Source organism: Aaosphaeria arxii (genome assembly GCF_010015735.1).
Source record: "Aaosphaeria arxii CBS 175.79 unplaced genomic scaffold BU24scaffold_12, whole genome shotgun sequence".
NCBI lineage: Eukaryota > Fungi > Ascomycota > Dothideomycetes > Pleosporales > Aaosphaeria > Aaosphaeria arxii.
The window spans coordinates 395,373-410,995 of NW_022983485.1; the positions used below are offsets into that span (position 1 = coordinate 395,373).

General features: G+C 51.5%; 6 protein-coding genes across 6 annotated transcripts; 3 read left to right on the forward strand and 3 right to left on the reverse strand.

Annotated features, from left to right (window-relative positions):
• Positions 1-131: 131 nt before the first annotated feature.
• Positions 132-2,442, forward strand: BU24DRAFT_436826 (succinyl-CoA ligase-like protein subunit alpha; the record flags this gene model as incomplete). Its single annotated transcript, XM_033530177.1, has 4 exons — positions 132-569; positions 627-1,009; positions 1,062-1,260; positions 1,327-2,442. The coding sequence occupies 4 exons, from the start codon at positions 132-134 to the stop codon at positions 2,440-2,442; spliced, it is 2,136 nt and encodes a 711-aa protein (XP_033378274.1).
• A 541-nt stretch (positions 2,443-2,983) lies between these two features.
• On the reverse strand, positions 2,984-4,994 carry BU24DRAFT_473095 (uncharacterized protein; the record flags this gene model as incomplete). The annotated part of the gene is made up of 5 exons (XM_033532756.1): positions 2,984-3,455; positions 3,509-4,346; positions 4,406-4,568; positions 4,626-4,834; positions 4,928-4,994. The coding sequence occupies 5 exons, from the start codon at positions 4,992-4,994 to the stop codon at positions 3,431-3,433; spliced, it is 1,302 nt and encodes a 433-aa protein (XP_033378275.1). The 3' UTR covers positions 2,984-3,430.
• A 1,609-nt stretch (positions 4,995-6,603) lies between these two features.
• On the forward strand, positions 6,604-7,940 carry BU24DRAFT_67770 (E set domain-containing protein). The gene is made up of 4 exons (XM_033534526.1): positions 6,604-7,098; positions 7,202-7,521; positions 7,577-7,625; positions 7,676-7,940. Exons 1-4 carry the CDS (start codon positions 6,999-7,001, stop codon positions 7,807-7,809), a joined length of 603 nt encoding a protein of 200 aa, XP_033378276.1. The 5' UTR covers positions 6,604-6,998; the 3' UTR covers positions 7,810-7,940.
• Positions 7,859-8,917, reverse strand: BU24DRAFT_427970 (uncharacterized protein). The gene has a single exon (XM_033529361.1). It carries the CDS (start codon positions 8,806-8,808, stop codon positions 8,071-8,073), a length of 738 nt encoding a protein of 245 aa, XP_033378277.1. The 5' UTR covers positions 8,809-8,917; the 3' UTR covers positions 7,859-8,070.
• A 307-nt stretch (positions 8,918-9,224) lies between these two features.
• On the forward strand, positions 9,225-12,237 carry BU24DRAFT_427971 (ARM repeat-containing protein). The gene is made up of 2 exons (XM_033529362.1): positions 9,225-9,611; positions 9,735-12,237. Exons 1-2 carry the CDS (start codon positions 9,426-9,428, stop codon positions 12,069-12,071), a joined length of 2,523 nt encoding a protein of 840 aa, XP_033378278.1. The 5' UTR covers positions 9,225-9,425; the 3' UTR covers positions 12,072-12,237.
• A 512-nt stretch (positions 12,238-12,749) lies between these two features.
• Positions 12,750-15,257, reverse strand: BU24DRAFT_67808 (uncharacterized protein). Its single transcript, XM_033534527.1, has 3 exons — positions 14,878-15,257; positions 13,478-14,806; positions 12,750-13,430 (listed from the first exon to the last, which is right to left on the reverse strand). The coding sequence occupies exons 1-3, from the start codon at positions 15,048-15,050 to the stop codon at positions 13,058-13,060; spliced, it is 1,875 nt and encodes a 624-aa protein (XP_033378279.1). The 5' UTR covers positions 15,051-15,257; the 3' UTR covers positions 12,750-13,057.
• Between the last annotated feature and the right edge of the window lie 366 nt (positions 15,258-15,623).

The window sequence follows — 15,623 nt, forward strand, 5'->3', positions numbered from 1 at the left end:
CTTCGAAGCTCTGGAAGCTGTTTGAAGTCCATGGTACGATACGAATCAGCTTGTGTATAGACCAATAGACCTCGTCGTTTCCTACTCCCACCCCACAGTAGGGTCGTTACTTCACGAAGATATACTTCACAATGCTTCCTCATCGCTCGCGGTGTCTGAGCAAGAAACTTCGCTACCCATGTCCCAACTCCCGACTCACCTACGCCCCATTCTCCTCTTCCGCCAGGCGCAATGGCTACGACGACACAATAGCCAACCTCAAGATCGGCAAAGACACACGTGTGATATTCCAAGGCTTCACCGGCAAGCTCGCCACAGCCAACGCAAAAGAGTCGATAGAATGGGGCACCAACGTGGTGGGCGGCGTCAAGCCAGGAGGCTCGGGCGAACATCTCGGTCTGCCCGTCTTGCCTTCGGTTCGAGCAGCAATGGAGCAATTGAAGCCAGACGCGACGGGTATCTATGTTGCAGCACACCAGGCACCCGCGGCCATTGAGGAAGCAATCGAGGCGGAAGTCCCGCTTATCGTTGCTGTAGCGGAGCATATCCCAATACATGATATCATGAGGGTGAGCAAATCGGACCATTGACTTATACCTAGACATGATGATTAAGTCCTAGGACAGATACACTCCATGCTTCAGACACAGTCAAAGTCTCGATTGGTTGGGGCAAACGCTCCTGGCATCATCTCCGCCATTGGCCGCTGCAGAATCGGATTCCAACCTCTGCCCACATTCTCGCCAGGCCATGTTGGAATTGTAGCGAAGTCAGGAACACTTTCCTACGAGACAGTGGGCTCTCTGACACGTTCGGGCGTGGGTCAGAGCTTGTGTATCGCAGTGGGAGGCGATGTGATTGCAGGGACCAGTTTCGTCGATGCATTGAAGGTCTTCGAGCATGACACTGACACAGAGGGCATAATCATTGTTGGAGAGCTTGGTGGTACATCAGAAGAGGAGGCGGCAGATTGGATCAGGGATTATAAGAAGAGAACCAAGGACCCGAAGTAAGTCTTCCCTATGGCATTAATCATCTCGGAGCGAGACTGACTCTTCCAGACCCATAGCTGCAGTCATAGGCGGCTTCCAAGCAGCACCAGGTCGGGTCATGGGCCACGCAGGTGCATGGACAGGACTTGGAGAGGGTACTTCGGAGTCGAAGTGGAAGGCTTTGTCGGACGCGGGAGTCACGATGGTTGACCACCCGGCCAAGTTTGGCGGAGTAATGAAGGAGATCCTGGCTCAATCTGGCCGAGATGTCAGGAAGATTGTAGGAGATCACTCTCAAACTTGTAGCACCATGCGACATACTGATATGATCCAGGAACGGTCCGCAGCTCAGGCTCAACAACGTCGCTCATATCATACTTCACGCAGTGCATCACGACCCACTGTCCCACCATCTTCCAGTATCTCCACCACCTACCATCAGAAACGTTCCCTACATCTATCACCCGAACAGTCCAAAGAACTCCTAAAATCATACAACATCGAGCTTACCGCACCGCCAGCGGACACAGAAAACACACACTTTGTCGGCATAGACGTAGCCCGCGGCGCCCGCTCCCCAAGCATCATCGCGGCGCCCACATCCTCTCCATCCCAACTCTCCCACCGCGTACGCCGCTTCCCCTTCGACTACCGCACCGGTCCGACCCAAGAAACCATCTCCGCAGCGATATCGTACCTCCAACTCGACGCGGCAGCCCCAAAGACCAAAGCCCAAACCGCCTCACTGATCACCAACCTCTGGACCCTCTACACCGCCAAAGAAGCCATCACCGCGACCGTCTCCCTCGCCCCCTCCCCCTCACAAGACACCCTCCAGATCTGGAACCCCTACCTCTTCTTCGACGACGCGGCCTTCAAATCCAACAACCGGCACGCCGACCTCCACGCCCTCCGCGACACCTCCACCCTGCACCCCACCTCCCTCGAAGCCGAAGCCTCCGGCATCGTCTTCATCCCGCTCGCCTCCCCCAGCACCACCACCGCCTCCTCCCCACCGCGCAACAACCTCATCGGCACCCTCGTCAACGGCGCGGGCCTCGCAATGAACACCAACGACGTGCTGTCCCTCCGCCTCTCCCCCACCACCACCTCCGCAAACTTCCTCGACACCGGCGGAAAAGCGACATCCCAAACCATCTCGACCTCCTTCAAGCTGATCCTGCAGGACCCGCGCGTCGCCGTCGTGTTCGTTAACATCTTCGGCGGCCTCACGCTCGGCGACATGATCGCCGAGGGCATCATCCTCGCGTTCAAGGAGGTCGGCGTCGACAAGCCGGTCGTCGTGAGGATCAAGGGGACGAACGAGGAGGAGGGTAGGAGGATTCTGCAGGAGGCGAGGCTCCCGATTGTGGCGTTTGATGACTTTGAGGAGGCGGTGAGGGAGGTGGGGAGGTTGGCGGGTGTTGCTAGTGATGGGAAGGAGATATGATGGGAAGATGTGTGTGGAGGGTATATCGCGTTGGGGTGGGAGGTTGTTATCACATAGCATTCATTGATAGAATATCGAGACTATATCACTATATCACTACATCAGCTTTACCTGGCATCATGCACAGGTCATATCCACCTGAAAACAACAACGCCCCATGTGTAAAAGACCACCACATTCGTCTTGTCTCGCCTTCCAAAGAGGGTTGAAGATACGATTCCGATCGCACAAACGAACGGTTATGAAACTCTGACATTACTGTTAAGCACTAACAACGTACTATCCATCCCCTACCCCCTGAGCTCCCGGCCAGACCAAAAGAAGAGAAGAGAAGATTAAGAAAGAGTAGAAGAGAAGTAAAAGCGGTCTCGAAAGTCCGTGGACTCAAGGTTGAAAGGTTGGTTAAACGAATAGAAGTTTAAGATACTGGAGAATACGGATGGATGAGAGTTTCTGTGATCATGATAGTAGTGATGATGTAGTGCGTGGTTGTAGTGTTGTGAAGGTGGTGGATAGATGATGACGGGGATGGAAGGGATTGGAATTAAATATCTACTTTCGTGTTTCCGAGATGGATTTTTTGGTGATATGGGTAATGGCAGGGTTTCATGAGAAGTGATAGTGCACGTTTGGTTCGCAAGACGGAGGACGGGATGGGAACGAGGTCAAAAAGGGTGTGGTAAGGTAAGGTAGTAAGGTGACCAGGCAAAACAAGTGCTATTTCATAAACGCCATTTGGGAGGGGTGGGGATGGAATGATTTTAGAGAGGAAATGGAAGATACAAAAAAACCACAATCCATTGCGCCGTATACCTAGGCGGATGTAAATGGAGGGAGGTCAAGATCGTAAGATCGAAATAAAAGGTGTAGTGGTATCGGTTAAAAGACAGAAAAGAGGGGGAAATGTATCCAGTGACGAGCCGCATAAGAGAAAAAGAGACATTTCAGATCATAGAAGCGTACGAGCGTTGTTATCGGCTCTTTGCGCTTATATGAAGTATTGAACAGCGGCACTAAACAGAGTTAGCAAATTGCGATGCCATCGTTAAAGAATCATCTAACTTACCCAATGGCGGTCATGACTCCTAGTCCAATAAAAGCCTTGACTGTCACCTTTTCTTTCTTCAATCGCTGCTCTGTTGTGTACGTCCTGGCCTGCTTTGCCGGTCGGTCCTCAGCGGCCTCTTCTGTCTCGTTGTCATCCTTCGAGAGATCCTTGGCCTTCCTCTTGCTCGATTTAATAGGCTCCACGCCAGAGCTCTGTGCATCGAGCTCTCGTGCTTCCTCAACCATGCGCTTAGCCTCCTCGATCATTTTGGCAGGGTCTTCCGGAGTGGAAAGCTCGGGATGATCAGCGGGAACATCGATCTTGACATTGGTCGTTGTGGTCTCCACGTCGCCATCCTGCTCAACCGTCTCTTGAATCTCGATTCGGACCGTCTCAGGCTCTCTGGCCTCGATGTCCTTGACCTCGCCCTCCTTAGCCACATCCTCGTTGACCGACTCAGACGCAGTGGACTCGGCAGGCGCGGTACCGTTTTCGATGACCCTCTGGAGGGCGCTCGTTGCGGATAGTGCTTTTGCAGTCTCGAGAATCTCCTCCCCATTGACCGACTCCGGCTTCGCGGCACTTCGTGTGGTGCGCGCCTTGCGAGGACTTGCGATCTTGCGACCAGGCGTGGCAATCTTGCTGGGGGAAGCCGATCGCGTAGACCTTGCGCGGGTAGAACGAAGGGCGGAGCTTGGAGGAAGAACAACGGGATGGACGGCCTTTTCGATGTCGAACCTCGGCGGGACCTGGATGTGGGTGTTATCACGGTCCTTGGATCCCTTCTCGATGGTGCTTGGATCTAGCAGTGCGACAATCCAACGGCGCATGCCATAGTCTTCGGACAACGCGAGTGCTTCAAGAAATACGACGTTAGCCTGGTTCGATGCGAATGGAAGTCGTTGGCAAATTTACCTTCTTCTGGAGCAATCCAGACGCTACCCGCAACCTCCTCATCTCCTGCGGAAGGAAATGTTTTCTGGAACTTGCGCTCCGCCTCCTCTTCTGCTAGGGAAGCCCACGGGAAGGCGGCTTTGAACATGCCTGTCGCGCTGATGTAACCATCGCTGCTCCGTCGCTGTGTCGCGTCAGTCGATTCAATGTCTTGCGAAATCGCCACGATTCAATTGCGTACCATCAGGAAGTAAGACTCGGGATATGAGGTCGCGTTCTTCAGTGTAAAGATGCCGGAGCCGCCCAAGTCCTTGGGGAGGGGCACTCGGAGATGGGCATAGTCGAACGTACCCAAGTGCTCTGACTTGGTCGCGTTGGAAACCCCGACAGCGCCGGATTTGACGGCCAGGTTTGTCTGTCCCAGTCGGCGTCTCTCGACGAGTATTTCATCTGAAAAGAAATGTCAGCGGGTGCGCGCTCTCGATGACGGATGCTCATAGCTGCCTCGCGTCGCGGCTAGCTGATGCGCGCGGTGGTACGTACGGGAAGGCGAATGCTCGGCTTCGACGAGGTCGTTGTGCCTCTCGGGGAGCGGTCTTTTCGCAACCATATTGAGAACGTGACTGTATTATTAAGACGAAGTACAACAATTAGATAGAGATGAAGCGCGCAGCGCAAAGGGAGGATGCAAGATGGATGGCGACGGGAATGTGGCTTCGAGCGCGCAGTTAGGTAGTACCAGAGGGTAAGCTCCGATTGTGGTTTCGCGCCGTGGAGCGGATTGGCAACTTGGAACACACAGCGAAGTGGAAGTTGCGAGAGTAGAGGAGGGATGTGTTGATGCGACGATGCAGATGATTGCGCAGAACACACAAGAGCGCGACTGGAATGTCGTGAAGATGGAGGGGGAGGAAGTTTAAGTGGTGGTAAAGAGAGGAGGAGGTGGACAGGGCAAAGTTCGCGCGCGCAGCTGGCCTGGGGACCATGGACTATGTACCCTACCCTACCCTACCCTACAGTACCCTACAGGCCACACCTGGTAACGCTCCGTACCTATGAACTATGACCTATGGCCTATCCGACTAATTATGGGACTTAGTACATACTACACAGGTAATTAATCTTAAATCTTTACTCGACACTTGTAGTAATAAGTAATACTAATTGATTACTGTACAAGTAAGTTTGCTCGAGAGTGCCACGGGGGGAAGGATTGCTCTTCTCATCTCTTCCTCCTCCTATCCAACGAGGGCACGGGATGGGGTACCGTAACGCCCGCCGTAACCCGTACAAGTAACTTGCAGGGCTCACCACCACGCCAAGACGTACACGGTATTCGGATGGCTGACTTCCCCAGATCCCTTTTCCTGCTCTCGAGAGAATCCCTTCCAGTAAGCGGAATTAACGACATTACCCTTTCGGGCTTTCATTCAATATCAGTACCGTTCGTGATTCGTCAACCTCAGTCTGGGTTTTCTTTTTTTTTCTTCTCCATCCTTTTCGCCAGCGCAGAACTGTCCAAGAACAACAGTTCTGATGCCGGGATATCCAAAGCGGTTAGTGCACTTCGCGCCCATTGCACGCGAAAAGAGTACCCCGTCACCCCGTCCATCCCTCTCCTACTCATGGCCCCCTTGCGCAGCGCGTCCGATAATGCAGTGCGAACATCGATCAGTGACATCGGGTCAAGGTTTTCATCAAATGTCTTGACAGCCTTCTACAAATCCACATCCACTCCGCATGATGAGAAGAGTGCAAGTAAACAAGGTGACATGCCTCTACCTGTCTGTAACTGGGTACACAGTACATGCGACAAAGTATAGGGACTACTTCAGGGGCAAACCCGCACTCTACCAGATACCTATTAGCTAGGTACCTAGGTAGCTTTCCTTCAGTACTAAGTGCCAAATGGAATTAGGCGAGAGACTTTTTTATCAACCGGTAAATCGGACCTAAACAATAATTGTTCGAGCGCGCTTCCTACTCGTACAAAAAGGAAGCTGGTTTGTTTATGTATTTTATGCTTGGTAGATGAACACTGCTGGTATGTAACTTGTACTTGTACTTGTACTGCGGGGCTCGGTCAATATTCGGCATCTCCATCTCCATCTCCAATAATTTGTAGGTAGTTACAGTTCAAAGCAGGTTCTCCAAACACCCTCGAGGCCTCGAACATGCAGCAAAACACCTTTTAGAATCTTTTAGTAGCCTCTAGCATCATTAATTAATTGGCTTTCATAGTAATAGTGGCAAGGGGCCAGCGGGTGACGTGGATCATGCTATCCCAAAATGGCTGCCCTCAAGTGCCTTTTCGAATCGTGGAAGGGAAGCGGGCTCTAACACATTCCGTCTCAGGAACTCACCAATCAGGCACCGTCACGCTATGGAGGGGCGGTGAATGGATCCCATTGCCCCGCCGTCGTACTGCTGCTGACCTGCTTCCTGCTGCTTTACTTCTCAATTCCTTTGACAACTTCTTTCTCTCAATCTTTATTACCCATTTCTGATATTGTCAATCAATCAAAATCACCTCTGCACTTCCAGAGGTTCTTGATATCCATATCCAATATACCTTTCCTGCACCATTACCCCACAAACCTTCACGTAGTCCAACATGTCTGGCGCCGCTCACCCTGATGATGAGCTCACCCCCGAGCAGACCGCCGGATTCAAGGTCGGCGAGAAGAAGACAATCGACGAGTATCAGCAGCTTGGTAAGTCAATCTCTTCAGTACCATCGTTTCTGCCAAACACGTCGCTACCTTCACTACCATATCGTCCATGTCCTTCACCATGTAATTGACCTCCACCCTGTAGACCAGAACGATGAGTCCCTCCGCAAGTGGAAAGAGTCACTCGGCCTCGGAACTGGAAAGAGCATTTCCGACCCCAACGACCCCCGCAAATGCATCATCGAATCGCTCGGCTTGGAGGTTGAGGGACGACCGGATATCATAATCGACTTGAAGTCGCCCGGCGCAGTCGAAACACTCAAGGACAAGCCATTCGTGATCAAGGAGGGCGCGGAGTTCCGCATGAAGGTCCATTTCAAGGTCCAGCACCAGATCTTGTCTGGATTGAAGTACCTCCAGGTCGTCAAGCGTGGTCCCATAAGCAGCAAGCACCAGGAGATGCTTGTAAGTGCACCGTACTTTAGCAATTGCGTCTGGCCATGTTGCTAACACTTCAAAGGGTTCATATGGTCCCAGCACAGAGGAGAAGCCTTTCTACGAGAAGAAGTGTAAGGAGAACTATACAATTTTTTGGATATACCGAAACTGACCTTCACAGTCGAACCCGATACTGCCCCATCCGGCATGCTCGCACGTGGTCACTACAACGCTACATCCAAGTTCGTCGACGACGACAACGAGACGCATCTCAAGTTCGAATGGTCGTTCGACATCAAGAAGGACTGGAAATAGATGGCAGCGGTGTGAACGGTGAGAGACAGACGAGGGTTATCATAACCGGGGGAAGCATATGATTGATTCAAAAAGCTTGGAGACAGCACGAATAGAACGCAAGGAAACGGCCTGAAAATGACGAACTGGACAGCTGCCAAATGGCAGAATGACATGATGTGTAGGTTTTCACCTCACAATACTTGATTGGAATCTGAATTCTTTTCTTCCACCCATCACCTGAACGTGCACCATCTTCTACGCTTCGTTTCCATTTCTTTCTCATGCGAGTTTCTGCTGAAATCGAAACCACCTTGCTGCGACCCGCTTGACTTTTACCGTCCGACCCGCCCAGAGACGCTCACTTCCACCCGAGCCGAACCGTCTTGCTGACACGTTGAGGATCGGTACTTCCTCTTCCCATGGATCATGATTGTCACGCGTAAAAGAACTTTGCTCCGTGCCTTCTTCCACCGTAGCAAGCGATTCTAACCCTTCCATCTGGTCCATCTCATCATCTCCATGCATTCGAATACACTCCACCACCAACAGCTTCGCAACGCCTTCTCTGGAAGCTGCTTCAGCGGCAGCAGCAAAAGTCCTAGACAATCCCTGCGCGGAATACAACGGCGTGTGAATGTGCAAAGTCAATGGATTCACAACTATGATTCTCGCATTTGCCCCCGTGCTCTCAGGCCGGAAAACTCCTCTGCCTTCTTCAAGTTGCAGTCCTGTCAAGTATGCTAGCAGATGTTGCACAGTGGCACAGAAAACGACTTTGATATGTTTGGCGGTGAGAAGATTTTGCAGTGTAGGTACCGTCAGCCGTCGAAGTGCTTCTATTTCTTTTGCTTCTTCGGGTTGCTGCTCCGTCAATGCTTGGGAAAGTGTGCCTAGGAAAGCTTCCCGAGTGGAACATATGATCAGGATCGTGACGCCGGAGTCAGGCTGGGTATCGGCAACATGACACAGGAATTCAGGTAGAGTCAATGGAGGAAGTATGATGTTCTTGGTGGACATTTGGGAGTTTTTTGGATGTTGATGGGTTCCATATGGAGAGTAGGTGCATATAAGATCCTGCCTGGTATGATTTCCGCGCGATACTTTTGGACGGTTGATCTGATCGTTCAGTAATGTCGGTAGGGCGAAGGTGTATTCCGTACAGTCACATGCATTTGAGATGTGTATGATGGTATAGATGTCGACAATTAGTTGAATGAAGGACGAGTACAAGTAAGCTCCTCGCGTGCTAGCTAGCTCTCGGGCCAGGTTCCCCGTTCGTAGGCAAAGGCAGAACTACCCCACCAGGGCCACCAGTAACCACACCCATCAACGCCCAAACCCACAACAGGCACACCGAAGCATCATGCATGTTCAGCACAAATCGTCTTCCCAACCTTGATCAGACTCTGCATAATCCAAAAGCCCGCTTGCAAGCTCCTTCCCGTACCCGAGTGCCCCCCGGGACCACCACCGGCTCACCATGGAGTCGATATCTCGCATTTCTAGCATGCTTGAATCCGGTACGCATAGCATCGTCATCCTCGCCGCGATCCCTCTATTGAGTCTCTACGGCCGCTCTGTCTGCCCCTTGGAGCGCTCACTTCCCTCCTCTCCCTCTGCTATCCTTTCCCACAATGCATCCTAGTAATTATGCTCATTGGAGTCTCACCACAGCGCGCGACCTGACCCTCGAAGCCGCCCGCGATGCCAGCGCCGCTAGACGAACATCCACAAAGATCCTGCCTTCGGGCCAGCTCAAGAAGCTGCTCGACAGCCGTTCGGAACGCGATGTTTTGGAAGGACTCAAAAGGGTTGTGACGGTATGACATCGGCTCCCCAAAATACAATTGGGCTACATGCTCGTGCTTCTGCGCTCTGCGCACACCTGGCGCATCAATTAGCATATTCGTGCAAGACCTGGAGCAGTACTGATACCCCGACAGATGTCATATCGACAGCCTCCTTCCCAGACTCTACCATTCTTCACCCACGTAATCAAGAATATTGCGTCGCCATCTTTACCTATCAAGAAGCTCGTTTACATATATCTCCTCCAACATGCGGAACACGAACCCGATACCGCCCTACTCTCGATCAACACCATCCAGAAGTCTCTCACCGACTCTAATCCGCAATTGCGTGCGCTCGCACTTCGCGTCATGTCTGGGATCCGAGTACCCGTCATCAGTCAGATTGTCAGTTTGGGCATAAAGCGAGGGGCAGGCGACATGTCGCCATATGTAAGAAGAGCAGCAGCGTTGGCTATACCGAAGTGCTACAGTTTGGACCCCACCACAGAACCTCAACTATTGGAATACCTCTCCACGCTTCTTGGGGATAAACAATACTTTGTGACCGGGGCAGCGGTGGCTGCTTTCTTGGAGATATGCCCCGATCGATTGGACCTTATACATCCTCATTATCGATCACTTGTGCGGAAATTGGTCGACATGGATGAGTGGGGGCAGTTGGCTACTCTTCGACTTATGATGGTTTATGCACGGAAATGTTTCCCCAGGCGGACGAAGAAGGTTAAGAAGACGGCAGCCAACAACACTGGAGCCAAAACGACGAAGACTACGAAAGGATTTTACGACACCGATAGCGATTCAGATGAACCCCAGGATCAGGAGTTTGAGGAAATTTTGGTACTGGATCCGGACCTTGAATTACTCCTGAAATCGTGTCAATCGTTACTTCAGTCAAGGAATGCTGCCGTCATTATCGCCGTTGCAAGAGCATATCTTTACCTTGGAAACGAAGCCTACTTGCAGACCGCGATTGGACCTCTTATCTCCTTGTTGCGGTCCGCTGCCGACGTCCAACATATAGCCCTTTACAACATCGTCCAGGTGTGCCTTTCGTACCCAGCATCGTTTGTGAACTATTATACCCATTTCCTCGTGCGATCTACCGACGCTCCGCATATATGGCGTCTGAAACTGGAACTTCTTACCCTCATTTTCCCCTTCGCTCCGCCGCGCGTGCAAAGTCTTATTCTAGCCGAGCTGAGCCACTTTTCGCATTCTGGGAGTCTGGATATCGGATTGGTAAAAGAGGCCGTTCGAGCAATTGGACGATGCTCCCAGAGCAGTGCCACGAGCCCTCAAACTTCTGCTAGATGCTTGAGGCTGCTACTCGCACACATTGGATCTGCAGACGCACACTTGGTCGCAGAGAGCTTGGAAGTGATACGGCATCTCATCCAGCGAGACCCGGACAACCACCGCACGACAGTCGTGCGCTTGGCAAAGCATTTGGACGCTGCCACCAGCCCCCAGGCTCGAGCCAGCATAATCTGGTTGGTAGGAGAATTCGCCGGCATCGACCCTGAGAACAACATCGCCGCCGACGTGCTACGCATTCTCGTCAAGGGCTTCGCCGACGAAGCCGAGCCCGCAAAACTTCAAATCGTCCTCCTCGCCGCAAAAGTGTACATCCACCACCTGAACGCCAACCCGCCCCCCGAAGCGCCCTCCAAACCCCAACAGACCTCCACCACCACCCCATCCTCCCTGCTAGAAGGTTACGAAGAAGACTCAGGCGGCTTCCGCGACTCCCACCTCGACTCTCAACCACCACCACCCGAGGACCCCTCCCCCGAAACCCCCCACCCAATCGAATCCCTCTACCGCTACGTCCTCCTCCTAACCCGCTACGACACATCCTACGACATCCGCGACCGCGCGCGCGTCTACAAAGCCCTGCTCGCAACGCCGTCCTCCACGCAACTCGCCTCGCTCCTCCTCCTCGCGCCCAAACCCGTCCCGCACGCCCCGAGCCCCTCCGAAGCGAGAAAGGGCTTCGTGCTCGGCAGCTCGAGCCTGGTGATCGGCGACGAAGGCGGCGTCGGCGGGCTCAGGGGCTACGAAGACCTACCCGCTTGGGTGAAGGACGGAAGCGAACCCGATCCCCGGCTCAGGGAGGAGAGTAAGGCGTCCTCGTCGTCCTCGTCATTGTACGAAGGCGGTGGTGGGGGGAGGACGCTCACGGCGGCGGAGCAACTCGATGCCGCGAGGAGTGGGAGGACGCCTGAGTTGTCGCCTACGCCTCCCCCTGCGACGGCGTCCGGTGGAAGGGGGTTGAATGGTGCGGGAGCCGCGCCGGCGGCAGGGAATGGGAAGGAGAAGACGTTGGATGAGTGGTTGGCTGAGGAGAGTGCGGAGGAGAGCAGTGAAGAGGAAGAGACGGATGATGAGGAGGAGTATGAGACTGATAGCGAGGAAGAGGAGGAGACGGACAGTGATGACGGAGATGAGAATCAGAGGCTTGTTAGGTAGATACACTCGGTTCTCATGATGTGAAATGAAATGAAATGAACAAAATTGATGGGGTTGTATGATCATATGTTGATATTTATAGCTCGTGTACCAACTATGTCACATCTGCAGATATCACACACATGTTCACACCCATGTGTGGATAACGAATGAACCCGGAAATCAATACAACTACGCTCAATGTTACCATTACCCAACGCCGAACTATGCCTCACCATGTAGTCTACGCTCATGGAATATAATATATGAAAGTGTACATCATAATACGCAAATCGAACCAACAAACCCCGGCGAGACCCACCAAGTAAAGAGAAAAGAAAACCAAGACCTACGTGCTTAGGATTATTTTTTGGGACACAGGATGTTTGCATCGTTGATCAGAGGCTGGGGGTGATGTGGCCACGGTCGAGATGACGCGGAAGCTGAGATTGTAGGTACAGATCGTCGAGTGTGATGAGTGATCGCGTGGTGTTCGATGGGGCTGGGAATCACGCAAATGAGAGAGAAAAGGAGAAAGAAAGAGGGAATGTGAAGGTGAGACGATAGTGGCTGGCGACGTAGAAGAGCCATAGACTGTGAAATGACGAATGTAGCAATAGAAATTGATATGTATTCAAATTGATATAGCAAATAGAAAGAAGTTGTCCATAGCAGATGGAAAGAAAATTGCCATGCCAGAGCCAGAGAAAGAATCGTAAGGCTAATAAAACGAAAAATATGGAAAAATTGTGCATCATATAATGTTCACAATTAAATATTCCGACTGCAATAATTGGATGATATGACCTCCATATCCGTATGAAATACCGTACCCATAACGCCTTGGAAATCAATTCTGATGATATATCGCTAAATTGTTAAGATTGGTGGCTGAACCCTGAAAATTGGTAGATAGGAAACATGTTGGATCTCCTCACTTTGTAAATGTTGAAAATAATGTTATGTCTCTCGATGCTGGCAGACCCAACTCGCTAGCACTACGACAATCAGCGGCGGCCATAAGCAGCATCGATCGGAGATCGCCTCTTGCGCTTGAAGGTCTCATCTTGCTGGCGTATACCCTCGTCGTTGGTATCGGACTCATAGCTTCGCTTTCTGGAGATTGGGGTATCGTTTCGCACAGTTTGTGATGCTGCAGCTGAGGATTTTGAACCCTCGATCTGCGGACTATCACTGGAATTTGAACTAGCCAATGTTACATCACTACGCTCTAATCTTGCCGAGCCGTTTGGATGCTCGTGCACGCTCTCAGCCGCCCCAGGACCAGAATTTCCCAGTCTTTGAGGGTGCCCTTGATCTGATGATGGGGTTGCAGAAGGGGGAGCGGGAAGAGCTGTATGCTCGGTTTTAACAACGGCTCTGTACGCTTGTAAGCCAAATCCTATGAGGGCCTACGATGCACTTACTGTTGAGAGGGAGATATTTGAGATGTCTCTTCGGAGACAATGGTGCTGTTCTGCACAAGAGGGAAAGGGAATGCTTTATGTTCGTCTGTAATTGGCTTGGGGGAGCCTGTGACACCAAGCATCGCGAGAATATCTTCTTGTTTCTGGCTTCGCAATGATTCTGACTGCATAGCAAGCCGAGGCTTGGATTGGCTTCCTCGACTGGTTAGCATTTGTTCGAGATTATCCATGACGTTCCATGTCGAATCTTGCATGATCTCGTCATTCCCGCTTGTACCCTCGTCAAGAGCTTCGTCCATCCGATCGCATTGAGCAATGCACGCATCCACAGTAATCAGTTTCATATCTTTGCTGTCGGGGAATACCACAAAAACTGGATCATCTTTGATCTCGTTCCAGTAGTCCGTCTGTCGGATGTTCAAGAATGCTTCATGAGAATTTTCAATCGTGAAATAGATGGAGACCGACTCCCCATTATCAAGCTTCTCGGCAGGGGGTTTCAGAGCTTGCTCTTCAGCTTCTTCAAAAGTTGCTGGCAGAGCGCGTGTAACTTGTTTTGCAGGTCTCCAGATTATAACCCCAAGACTTAAACTTGGATCGACTGGTTCATTGCTTTTTGGCCAAATGGCGCCGTCGAAATCGAAGTCCCAATCGTCCCATGCAAGATAGAGCTGAGGCTTTTCATTCTCTTCGTTTGAGCCACTAGTTGGTTGAGCTTGCACAGGGGAACTATGAGACGTATTGGGTTGTGACGTTACTAGCGTAGTTGCAGTTTGGGAATCTTTTCTTTTTGCAGGCGCTGCTTGGTTGCCATACGCATTAAATTGGTCATGAGGTCCCTGCCCATAAGATACTTGGTTATTGTTGTTCCAATTCTGATGTGCACCATACGGAGGCTGGCTGCCAGACTGGTGTGCATATCCAGAATAGCCGTTCTGGGATGGAGAATACCCTTGGCTTCCTTGGTAACTGTAGCCATGCGGGTAGCCTTGCGTAGGATAGCCTTGTTGGCTGTTTTGATGGGACTGTACCTGTGGAGCCACCGATTGAGGATAGGCAGAATGCTGCGAATAGTTTTGCTGTGGACCGGAACTTTGGGAATGATAGCTTGGGCCAGATATATGGTTAGAAGGTGGATAGCCTTGATATGGATGACCAGGGGGAGGTGGCAGTGGCGGAGTCCCGTTAATATGACCATACGACTGCTGAGGTTGCTGGAATTGATTCTGATGCCGAGATCCATAAGACCGTTGTGGCTGATTCGGCCCACGATAACCAGGCGGGGGTGGATATTTGGTTATGACAGGATTGCCTTTCTTCTTGGGGGGCCTGCTCGCTCATTAGTATACTTGAGACGAATCATACCCATTATAATGCACTAGTTAGACCCAGAGACGTACCGTCTTTCTGATGGTCTGTATTGGGGAGGGCCATGCTGGAATTGCATGGGGTGTTGGCCATGGTTTGATGGCTGGCCATGATGTGGATGTGAATGGGGTTGATACGGCTGTCCTTGGGCATACGGATGTGTTTGATATGGCGCGACTCCTGTGGACGGTCCACTCCACGACATGTCAACTTATTGTCGGTTCAATCGATAGTCCATGCATCCAGTCCTAAGACCGCTGACGTGGTCGGAGCAATACAATATCAGCACGATTTATTCCTACCGGAGGTGTAGCTGATGGGTTGGCTTCTTTGGTGGATCCTAGGTAATACTCCTTGGTGGTGTATTGAAGACTTCTTAGTTGAAGTTAAATTATGTCTTCATTTGTCCTTTTGGTTTGGCGGTTGAATCTTTTCAAATAACAGAGCAAATAACAAAAGAAATCAGATGTATGACTGGAAATAGAGACGGAGGAAAACCAGATGAATCGAGACAGGGTCGATGGGCGGGCTTAGATGCGCTGGTGCTGATATGAGGGGGAAGCAGCCATGCAACTTATTGAAGAAGAGACTTGATGGAACAAGAGGCTAGGAAAAAGGGCTAGCAAGAGATGACAATGAACTTTGAAGCTTCAGTAGCGAACAGGCTGCTGAGAGACGTTAATCGAAGATTGAGAACATTCGAGTGGATAGAATGAGTGAGGTTTAGAAGTCATCTGAAGACTGATGTTGAACCCTGAGAGGAGACAATGCGGCGTGG